The sequence below is a fragment of the Diaphorina citri genome, unplaced genomic scaffold (genome assembly GCF_000475195.1).
Source record: "Diaphorina citri unplaced genomic scaffold, Diaci psyllid genome assembly version 1.1 scaffold2084, whole genome shotgun sequence".
NCBI lineage: Eukaryota > Metazoa > Arthropoda > Insecta > Hemiptera > Psyllidae > Diaphorina > Diaphorina citri.
In genome coordinates, this window is record NW_007379509.1 from 1,832 (window position 1) to 13,677 (window position 11,846).

General features: G+C 42.2%; 2 protein-coding genes across 2 annotated transcripts in view; both read right to left on the bottom strand.

The window, feature by feature from the left end:
• The window catches only part of LOC103518124 (mucin-5AC-like), a gene marked incomplete at its 3' end in the record, with an annotated part of 8,106 nt that extends 1,814 nt beyond the window's left edge, over positions 1-6,292 (bottom strand). The window contains exons 1-6 of the mRNA XM_026830006.1: positions 6,199-6,292; positions 3,949-4,073; positions 3,288-3,782; positions 2,292-2,585; positions 892-1,251; positions 104-457 (exon numbers count right to left, since the gene is read on the bottom strand). Of these exons, the coding sequence (XP_026685807.1) occupies positions 104-457; positions 892-1,251; positions 2,292-2,585; positions 3,288-3,782; positions 3,949-4,073; positions 6,199-6,292 (1,722 nt within the window). The remainder of the gene's footprint in view (positions 1-103; positions 458-891; positions 1,252-2,291; positions 2,586-3,287; positions 3,783-3,948; positions 4,074-6,198) is intronic.
• A 1,094-nt stretch (positions 6,293-7,386) lies between these two features.
• LOC103518125 (probable serine/threonine-protein kinase DDB_G0267686) overlaps positions 7,387-11,846 on the bottom strand; it is a 9,886-nt gene continuing 5,426 nt past the window's right edge. The window contains exons 7-10 of the mRNA XM_017447697.2: positions 10,209-10,360; positions 9,273-9,417; positions 8,517-8,765; positions 7,387-7,584 (exon numbers count right to left, since the gene is read on the bottom strand). Of these exons, the coding sequence (XP_017303186.2) occupies positions 7,387-7,584; positions 8,517-8,765; positions 9,273-9,417; positions 10,209-10,360 (744 nt within the window). The remainder of the gene's footprint in view (positions 7,585-8,516; positions 8,766-9,272; positions 9,418-10,208; positions 10,361-11,846) is intronic.

Here is an 11,846-nt window from a genome sequence, read left to right on the forward strand (position 1 = left end):
TTTTTTTTTCCAACCAACCACCGCAAGGAAGGTGTTTCAATTTATTTATTTGTAAAACATTTTACAATACAGAGTTTCTAAGAAATCGTTTTCTCAAACTAACCTGTGTTTCTGGAGTGACAGGCCGGGACTGTATGATCTTAATCGGGGACGGGGACTCCCTACGCGCCGTCATCTGAGCCTGTGACGTCACAGTATCAATCGACGCCGCCGCGCTCTGTGGCTGCGTGAACGCGACCAGGATGGGCTGGTTCTGCGCACCGCGCGCGTCATGCTTGAGTATTTTCTGCGCCTGCGCGTTGCTGAGCGCGATAATCTGGGTCATGCCCGTGTGGTTCGGCTGGGAGAAGATGAACTTGGACCCGGTGGTTTCACTCATGACCGGCACGCGGGTTGTGGTTGTGGTCGTGGTCGGGGGCACGGTCGTCGCGGCCTCCATTTGTGCCAGCTGGGGAACCTGTTGGTCAGAGAGAACCAATCACTAAAATACCCAAAATTTGGGTTGCCAAAACGACACAACATCATAAGTATATTTGACGGGATATAAACCAGAAATATTAAGTTCTATTACATATTATGAAGATATTAGGACTTCTTATTACATTATTTGGATGGCCCCATAGTAACACGCTTGCACACTAGCCCGGATACGAATTCCAGAGATAAAAAAATAAAATGAAAAAATGCAGGTGCATTTCGATTTAATATTTCAGTTTTTTTTTTTTCTTCAATTTGTACCTAAGCAGGCGAAAGAAACCACTTTGGCCATATCTTTATTAGTTTTCAGCGATACTTTCTGCTGTTTTCGTGTCTCTTCCCGCCCATCGCCCAAGTCAATAAAACACCATTTTTTCCCAATCTCTCAAGAATTCCGGAAAGTAAAGCACCTACCTGCTGAATGACTACAATAGTAGTCGTCGACGGTGCCGCCTGGGGGGTGCTACTGCTCGTGATCACATTCTCAGAGGCCGCCGGGGCTTTCGGTTTCCCCTTGGGCCCCTGAGCACTCGCCAGGATCAGTTTAGAAGAGCCAATCAGACTGCTCGAAGTTGCCGACGGCTTCTTGAGCAGATTCTCATTGATAATGAGCGGTGGTATGAGAGAGGAGGTGGGCGAGACTGGCTTGTCCAGTTGTTCCTCCAGTGAGAGGACTGTGGAAGAGACGCTGGACTTGGGCTGACTTTGGCTGGAGTCGACGCGATTGTCGACGTCTGAGGACGGGTCTTTGTCGCCGGGTTCCAGTGGGGTCACCTGTGAGGAAAGAACCAACAACATTAATATTGATGACGAACGAAGTTGAAGGACAGTATTTTTAAATTTAAAAATAAGAATATATCTGCCAGCCTTGTTAGCTTAGTTGGTAGTGCGTCTGCCTTGTAAGCGCTAGGCCGCGGGTTCGATTCCCGCCCGGGGCGGATTTTATCCGCGTCTGAGGACGGGTCTTTGTCGCCGGGGTCCAGTGGGGTCACCTGTGAGGAAAGAACCAACAACATTAATATTGATGACCAACGAAGTTGAAGGACAGTATTTTTAAATTTAAAAATAATATAATCTTACATAGAAACATTAGAAACGCAGGTTCTCGTTTCTCCACAATTTCCATCTCTGAAGTATAAATAACACTTCCAAATTCTTGGCTATGTCTAACCTGAGAGCTATGTCTAACTGATGAGTTCCAATAAGAACGAAACGCGTCTTGGGCTGCTCTCAGGTGTGGGCTAAAACCTTGTTTTGAATACAGGATGACACGCGAACACAGTCGCTGATCGCTGATCTTATCTTTCGACGAGATGGAACCTCGTATACAGGGTGACCCAAATTCTTACCTTGGTCACACTCGAATACACCCCAGATCCCGAAGCAGGGGGCACGGTCCCGGGGCTTCGCATTTCCTTGGCCGAATTCAACGCAGAAGATATAGCCTCGCTAATTTTATCGTTGGACGACGAGATCGAAGGAAGCGAGGGGGCATTCTTGAGGAGCTGCTTTAGAAGGACGTTACGGGTGTCCTTGGGTGGGTCAGGGTCGTCGGACGACGTAGCTATGCCACCCGACGACTGGGAGCTGGTGGACACTTCGGTGGTCTTCTGCGCGATGATGGACGACAGGGGGATGAACGAGGATTCCTGCGAATAAATCGGGGAACGAAGATGTAAAAGTGAAAAACTTTTTATTTTTTAAGAGGTTTTAAACCTCTTAAAAAAGAGTACTTTGAAAGGAGACACAAAAAGGTATTTATATTATACAGAAATTCAAATTTTATGGCTGCTGAAACCCTCCCAATTTCTTACCTTGGTCACACTCGAATACACCCCAGATCCCGAAGTAGGGGGCCCGGGGCTTCGCATTTCCTTGGCCGAATTCAACGCAGAAGATATAGCCTCGCTAATTTTATCATTGGACGACGAGATCGAAGGAAGCGAGGGGGCATTCTTGAGGAGCTGCTTTAGAAGGACGTTACGGGTGTCCTTGGGTGGGTCAGGGTCGTCAGACGACGTAGCTATGCCACCCGACGACTGGGAGCTGGTGGACACTTCGGTGGTCTTCTGCGCGATGATGGACGACAGGGGGATGAACGAGGATTCCTGGGAATAAATCGGGGAACGAAGATGTGAAAGTGAAAAACTTTTTATTTTTCAAGGGGTTTTAAAACTCTTAAAAAAGAGTACTTTGAAAGGAGACCCAAAAAGGTATTTATATTATACAGAAATTCAAATTTTATGGCTGCTGAAACCCTGCAAGATAATGAAGGGTACTGTAACAAAGAGGATAGGACGAAAAGCAGCGAACCATTTTCAAGACTCTTAGCTGAATATGTTTGACAGAGGGGACTAAAACAACTGAGGTCTTATCGTCCCGAAAGCGAAGAGAAAATAAATACAGGATAGAAAAAATTTAGCCATTCGGGGTGGAAAAAACACATCTTTTAAGATAGAGATAGCCCCGGGCTAGAATTAAACCCGCGATCTAGAGCTTACAAGGCAGCTGCGCTACTCTCCAAGCGACCAATTATGCAACTGGGTTGAAAAATTGGATCAGTGAAAAACACGGAACTCCCTTCGTGCAAATAAATAAAACGTTCACTCACCTTATCAGTACCGCTAGGGCGTCGTTCTATCTATCTTTTAAGATAGAGATAGCCCCGGGCTAGAATTAAACCCGCGATCTAGAGCTTACAAGGCAGGTGCGCTACTCTCCAAGCGACCAATTATGCAACTGGGTTGAAAAAATGGATCAGTGAAAAACACGGAACTCCCTTCGTGCAAATAAATAAAACGTTCACTCACCTTATCAGTACCGCTAGGGCGTCGTTCTATCCGAATCAATTTCGGCGACCCCATCCCATCTCCACCACTCATCCTCGTATGCAATATAATAGGCGACGACGCAATCGACGTCGATAAATTCATCGACGTCGCTATATTGGTCACGACGCTCTTCCGTTCGTGCGGCCGTGCGTCCAGTTCGGACGACATAAGCGAGCTGATTTTGTCGCCAATGTTCTGAATCTGTTTGTCGCTGTTGATAATGAGCGCGTTTTTGAAGTCGGCGCTCGACTTTATCGCCTTAATGTTCGTCGAGTTGAAGAGGTTGAGTTTTCGCGAGTTGTCGATTACGTCGCTTGGGATGTTCAAGATCGTGGATGGCATCTTCTGTGTCGAAATCGTTGGTTCCCGGTTGGCCGTTTCTTTGTCCCCGGAAGGGTTCCCGGCCAGGCGGTTCTGCACCAGGATGGTTGGGTGTTCAGAGTCCCCGCCACTGGTGGTGTTGGGGTTGAGGATCTTGATGCCCTCTAGTTTGAGGACGCCGGGTTTGTCGGTTTCAGATAGGATGGGCACGTAGTGGTCCCGTTTCTTTGTCCCCGGAAGGGTTCCCGGCCAGGCGGTTCTGCACCAGGATGGTTGGGTGTTCAGAGTCCCCACCGCTGGTGGTGTTGGGGTTGAGGATCTTGATGCCCTCTAGTTTGAGGACGCCGGGTTTGTCGGTTTCAGATAGGATGGGCACGTAGTGGTGGGAGGCTGACGAGCCGGTGAGGGCGAACGGAATGGACATGCGCGGTGCACTGGCGTTACCTGAGGGAGAAAAAGACAAGTTCTATAGGTTAAGCGATGGTTTTAAATTAATTGAATACATAGAAAACAACCAGACTTTTAGAGATAGATTATGGTGGCGAGGTTTTGTAAATAATCGACCTGTCATAAACAGAACGTCTTAGAATATGTACCTATGTATAACATAAATATATATAAAAAAACATAAACCATAATCGAAAAAATTGCTTACGGATAGGGAAATCTCTCGCTCCTATTTAAAAGGAATCGGGGAATAGTTGTCTAGTTTCAATTAAATGAATTCGTGCAGCCCCTTAAAGGATTGAACATATCTTGGAACCTGTCTAGGAACGGAAGAACTTGGCATGAAATTTTCCGATTCAAACCTGGTACCTCCGGATTGAGGGGTTAGTGCTCTTAACCACCCGGCCACAGAGGTTTTGAAGCAATGCCATGCAGTACCAACTATTAATGAATTTATTTAATTTTGACATCCTTTGTAAATACTATTTTACTTAAGTTATATATGTATATACATATATAAAAAAAGTACTCGTAAGTATGCATTTTTACTTTCCTTATCCTATAGGAAGGAAAGTAATGTAATCGGGTCAAATTTTCGATGGTCAGATTTTAGTGCCAAAACACGGGCGTCCAGTTCCGACGACATAAGCGAGCTGATTTTGTCGCCAATGTTCTGAATCTGTTTGTCGCTGTTGATAATGAGCGCGTTTTTGAAGTCGGCAAAAGGGGCTTTTTTTCAAATCACACGACTTTTTTTTATATTGATAGATTCTGACGTAACTTTGTGAAGATTCATCTTGAAAGGAAGAACACAAATAGCTTTTACTTTTCACAGTTGGGGGAGGGGTTTTTTATTGTTTATTTATACAGACATGTTTCACCACTGCTGGCATCATCAGTGTAAACTGTAAAAAATTGCACATAAGAAAAAGAAAACTTTTTTTTTACCAGGTGTTAGCCACCTAACATATTGTGGAAAAATACTGGGACGCTCGAGGAAGAATGACCTAATACTAATAGTCAATTCCCTCCTTGATTATCTTTTTCCCTGTATTTCGCGTTAGATTCCTTTTCATCCCGGTTCTCTCCAAACTATCCTACACCCCTACCCCACTATTTTCATGGTTGTTCCCGTTTTTCCCCATTTTTCTTCCTTGATCATCCCGGAATTTCCCACCTGTTTGGGCTGACCCATTATTATTGTTCATTGGTTCCCCTATACTTCCCCTTTTATAACCAATTGTTCCTCCATTCCTTTTCCTATCCCTCTTTTCCCTTTTGTTTTATTAGATTTTTCCTACACCATCTGGTTTTCTCATATTTTGAGTGAGTTCGAGTGAAAGAGAGCGTGAGAGTGTGAAGTGAGTATGAAATGGGACGAGAAGAGGTAGGTTAGGTAGAGCTTAGTGCGAGAGGTAATTTGGGAGAGAAGTTTAATGGTTTTTGGAAAGGCAAAGAGCAAGGCCCTGTGATTTTTATTTTTATTTTAATTATTAAATTATTTCGATTTTTATTAAAAGTTAATTTTGGAGTCAACTGGCATATTATATATTCTTCCTTTACTTACCTTTGGATACTTACCTCCCCTATTTGGATATTTGGAAATAAAAAGATAAGTAACATCGTCAGTTATTATAGTTTAAATCGCCTTTTTATTTCCGGGCCTTGGCCCGGGTGTCCATTTTTGTAACCCTAGCGTCACACTTCTGCATTTGTCAACAACAACAACCAGGTGTTTTTAAAAATGTCATATATGTGATTTATTGCTAATCAAATACCTACATACAAGTATATGTATATATAAGGAAAAATTTAGACTACCAGAGTAAAGGGACTTTTCAGTCCTATGCTCTGGCAGTATTAACAAGGAATATTCTATTCTATTTCCTTCGTATAGGATTCTTCTTAATCTTTTCCCGTTTATACAGGGTCGGTGTGTTTAGTCAGCCTTTTCCAGTCAGTTCTGTTTGGCCATTCGGTCCCTGTGAGCCCTTTTTCCTGTAAGTTCTCCCACTTATGTCTACGTCTCTTTCTTAGTCCATGTAATTCTAATTTCTCGAAATTCTTTCCTACATAGTTCTCATCTCTCCTCTGCAAATGCCCTCGTCCTAAATATCTAAACTCACCTCTGCATCTTCAGTACTAGAGGGTGTCACCTCTTCAGTACTGACGGGTTCCTTGTTTTCTTCTCGCAAATGTTTGCCGCCATTCGTCATTTCTTCTTCGTTACTCTCAAGTTAAAATTTAGAATTCACTTCTTTCCTTCCATATCTAAACTCACCTCTGCATCTTCAGTACTAGAGGGTGTCACCTCTTCAGTACTGACGGGTTCCTTGTTTTCTTCTCGCATATGTTTGCCGCCATTGGTCATTTCTACCTCTTCGTTACTCTCAAGTTAAAACTTAGAATTCACTTGTTTCCTTCCATATCTAAACTCACCTCTGCATCTTCAGTACTAGAGGGTGTCACCTCTTCAGTACTAACGGGTTCCTTGTCTTCTTCTGACTACCAGAGTAAAGGGACTTTTCAGTCCTATGCTCTGGCAGTATAAACAAGGTATATTCTATTCTATTTCCTTCGTATATGATTCTTCTTAATCTTTTCCCATTTATACAGGGTCGGTGTGTTTAGTCAGCCTTTTCCAGTCAGTTCTGTTTGGCCATTCGGTCCCTGTGAGCAGTGTGAGCCCTTTTTCCCGTAAGTTCTCCCACTTATGTCTTATGTCGACATCTCTTTCTTAGTCCATGTAATTCTAATTTCTCGAATTTCTTTCCAACATAGTTCTCATCTCTCCTCTGCATATGCCCTCGTCCTCAATACTGTTTCGAATCTTGTGGCTCACATCTTTCCTTCAATATCTAAACTCACCTCTGTATCTTCAGTACTAGAGGGTGTCACCTCTTCAGTACTGACGGGTTCCTTGTTTTCTTCTCGCATATGTTTACCGCCATTTGTCATTTCTACCTCTTCGTTACTCTCAAGTTAAAACTTAAAATTCACTTCTTTCCTTCAATATCTAAACTCACCTCTGCATCTTCAGTACTAGAGGGTGTCACCTCTTCAGTACTGACGGTTTCCTTGTCTTCTTCTCGCATATGTTTGCCGCCATTCGTCATTTCTACTCTTCGTTACTCTCAAGTTAAAACTTAAAATTCACTTCTTTCCTTCAATATCTAAACTCACCTCTGCATCTTCAGTACTAGAGGGTGTCACCTCTTCAGTACTGACGGTTTCCTTGTCTTCTTCTCGCATATGTTTGCCGCCATTCGTCATTTCTACTCTTCGTTACTCTCAAGTTAAAACTTAAAATTCACTTCTTTCCTTCAATATCTAAACTCACCTCTGCATCTTCAGTACTAGAGGGTGTCACCTCTTCAGTACTGACGGGTTCCTTGTCTTCTTCTCGCAAATGTTTGCCGCCATTCGTCATTTCTACCTCTTCATTACTTTCGGCTTCATCTTGCTCGCGTGAGCTACTCAGCTCTGAAGTTGACTCTCCCGGCATTACCTGAAAAGGAGAGGAATAAATTTAAAATTAAAATTTAATTTAGTCACTTGTGGCTCACTGTGAACTGTAGAATACATTAAATATAATTATTAAAAAGATACAAGAGTTGAATCGTGGGTTCGATCGTCATTTCTTCTTCGTTACTCTCAAGTTAAAATTTAGAATTCACTTCTTTCCTTCCATATCTAAACTCACCTTTGTACCTAGGCAGGCGAAAGAAACCACTTTGGCCATATTTTTATTAGTTTTCAGCGATACTTTCTGGTGTTTTCGTGTCTCTTCTCGCCCATCGCCCAAGGCAATAAAACACCATTTTGTCCCAATCTCTCAAGAATTCCGGAAAGTAAAGCACCTACCTGCTGAATGACTACAATAGTAGTCGTATTACTTTCGGCTTCATCTTGCTCCCGTGAGCTACTCAGCTCTGAAGTCGACTCACCCGGCATTACCTGAAAAGGGGAAAGGAATAAATTTAAAATTTGAATTTAGTCACTTGTGGCTCACTGTGAACTGTAGAATACATTAAATATAATTATTAAAAAGATACAAGAGTTGAATCGTGGGTTCGATTCCCATCCGGGGCGAACTAAACAGATAAGTCCGACCTGGGAACACCAAGCTTTCTCCTGTTTTGCCCAATGTTTCCGTTCGATTTCGTTCTTACAGTTCCCTCTATGGAACCAGATCCCCTTTGGTTCAATAAAATATTTCTACCAATTCATATTTGGCTTTAAATGCTAAACAACCATTGTATTGTTTTTATTTATACCTAATCTTCTTCTTCTTCATTCAATATTCATAGCGTTAAACTGGCAATCTACCGGTCTAAAAAAATTGAAAAATTGCGCAAAAAATGTTCGCAAAAAGTGAGTCCCAGGGAAAATAATAACACATAAAAAAAAAAAACTATAAAATCTATTAAAATTGATTACCTTCCCAGGAAGTGTTTTCCTCTGGTGAAGATGAGGCGAGTACACCTCCTCCTCCTCCTTCCTCTGTCCATACCCCTCCTCCTTCTGGATGTGAAACTCGTCCTTCCCCTGGAAGTCCTCATGTTCGTTAACATGTGGGGAGTACACGTCCTTAGCCTGCTGGAGGTGGGACGGGTAGGTCTCGTCCATTTCCTTGTCCTCTTCACCGTGATTTTCACTGAGGACTGTATCAAGCTCGCCCGATTTCATCTGAAAAGATTCGAAAATAAAAGTAAACTACCTATTTTACTGTTTTTTCAAAGTTGATTTTTTTTCTCCAAGAAGTTTGATAGAGGAACAGTAACTGCTAAGTTGATAGAAGGAACTGTAACTGCAGAGATCTTTTTCATTAATAAATCGTAGTTTGTAATCTTATTTAATCTAGCCAAAGAGAAGGTTTAAAGGGAACTGTAACAATAGAGTTCTTATCGTCTCAAAAGCAAAGAGACGAAGACAGTTCCGAGAACGAACCTAAATTGTTTAGAATGAAATTCGTCCCGGGCGGGAATCGAACCTGCCACCTGTTGCTAACAAGGCAGACGTGATACCCTCCAAGCGAACTAGGCTGTTTTTTTTCCCCCCTTGGTCCTTTTTTCAAGCTAACTAGGCTGGCTCTTTTTGTTGGAGTTAACGCGAAACAAGCAAACATCTCCAGAAACGGAAAAAGTAAACAAAAAATCCACACGTTGAAACTTCCACCTTTCTTCGCTCACTTACCTCTTCACCTCCAGGTGTCTCATCCACTTTCTCCTCATCCATCTCCATAAGACATGCTTCATCTCCATCATCTGGAGGTACATTGAGTACCACGAGGTCTGAACTATCCATACACTCGTTCAACATTTCATTGTCCACGCCATCACTGTAATTAAGAACTAGTTTAGGTCCGGGTTCAATGCCCGATTTTAATCTTCTTCTTCGCCTTGTAAATGTTTACAGCAACCTACTTAGCTTCTTAGCTATATTAAAATCACAATCAAATCATCTTCTTCTTCGCCTTTTCCTGTATTCAGACGGGATCAGCGTTTTTCGACAGCTCTCAATCAGCCCTAGGGTGTTTGCTTTCGAACTGACATTTTGTTTTGACGATAAAATATTTACGAGTGGATGCCCTTCGCACTCAACATTTGTTAATTCTTTAGCAAGGGAAATTTCAGGCTGGTATCCTCAATGTTTAAAGTCGCCCAGTCAGACTAAGCTGATCTACTCCATGACAAAATTCCACCAGCCAGACCATCCAAATAAGTAATACGGCTAACAAAACTTGGCCGTTTTTTTTTTTTCATTTCAGGAAGATGGGCGAATGAAAATCGACCGCTACCGGCCGATTAAACGGAGGCCAATTTCAAAATGGCCTTGTTTTTTTTCTCTTCCCTCTCTGAAATGACACATTATTTATTTTCACATGTTTGTTTTTACCCAAAAACTTACCTGTCCAAAGATGTAATCTCAATGTGTTCCATAGGCATAGACACTACAGCCAAAACTTGACCGTTCCTTTTTCATTTCAGGAAGATGGGCGAATGAAAATCGACCGCTGCCGGCCGATTAAACGGAGGCCAATTTAAAAATGGCCTTGTTTTTTTTTTCTCTTCCCTCTCTGAAATGACACATTCTTTATTTTCACATGTTTGTTTTTACCCAAAAACTTACCTGTCCAAAGATGTAATCTCAATGTGTTCCATAGGCATAGACACTACAGCCGACATTACATTGTTCTCCAGAGCAGATTGTAACTCTTCCACTTCTAGATTAGACTCTCCCTTGCAACTCTCAACCAGGACAATATCATCATATACAGTAACCTATTTACAAAAGTAATGAAAATCGATCAAATGACGAATTGAAATTAAATCAAACCTCAAAATATCTGTGGAAAAGCAGTGGATTTTCACATTAGTGGAAATCACAGCATTGCTAAGTGCCTCCTGCAATCAATTTTCATATTTCGCTACTCGATTAAAGTAGCTCCTTAATTATCCTCACGAGGCTGAGTGCACTTCAAAGACTTCTCAAATCAAACCTCAAAATATCTGTGGAAAAGCAGTGGATTTTCACATTAGTGGAAATCACAGCATTGCTAAGTACCTCCTGCAATCAATTTTCATATTTCGCTTCTCGATTAAAGACTTAAAGTAGCTCCTTAATTATCCTCACGAGGCTGAGTGCACTTCAAGGACTTCAAGCACAGAGCCGAAAAACTTCGACCCTGCCGGGAATTGAACCCGGGACCTCCTGCGTGCAAAACCTATCGTGATACACACTTTTTTTTTTTTTTTTAGGTAGAATTGAACCCGGGACCTCCTGCGTGCAAAACCTATCGTGATACACACTTTTTTTTTTTTTTTTTAGGTAGGAGACATAGACTAAGCTAGATAGGTTAGCTAGGGAACTCGATATGTAAAACAGATAGGTAGATAGAAAAGGGTACGCCCGTTTACTGTGTAAATAAATAAATAAATAAATACCGCTACTCGATTAAAGTAGCTACTCATTTGTCCTTACGAGGCTGAGTGCACTTCAAAGACTTCAAGCACAGAGCCGAAAAACTTCGACCCTGCCGGGAATGGAATTCGGACAAGTCTAGTGTGATCCCCTCACGGTCACGGAAGTTGTTTGACCAGTTATCATACCCAACATTGTAAACAGAAAATAATAATAGACTCTTGAGTTCAAGGCAACCACTAGGCGAGGTTAACTCGTTCTTGGAACAGCTGGCTTTCTAGTATGCTATCCTTCTCTGTTGGATTTCGAGACGATAAGACCTCCGTAGTTACAGATCCTCAAATATGTTCAAATAATCATATTCTTCATAGCATTTTCCTATTTGCATAAGGTCGGCGTTTCTTGTCAGTCTCTTCCAGGCAGCCCTATTGTGTAACTTATGTCCTGATAAATTTTTCTCCCTCAAGTATTGATTTACACAAACTTTCCACCTTTTCTTCGGTCTCCCTCGCCCTTTTCTCCCCCTCACTTCCGTTCTCTCAACTCTTTTCCCTATGTAGCTCTCATCTCTTCTTTTAACATGTCCACATACCACTGAAGTCCTATCCTAGATGATAATAATAATGTAATGTAAATGTAAATGCAGTTTCTTTGTGTTATTATGTCACAACTTTGGTGCTCACTGCAGCATTGTAGGATTTTCCCAATATCTCAATAATCCCAAAATCCAATGTTTACCTACCATGCTGGCACCGGTCGCTATGCGCATTTATATGTCATAGCTACTCATTTTCCTCACGAGGCTGAGTGGGCCCCGCAACAGCCAGTCACGGAATCAATCATTTG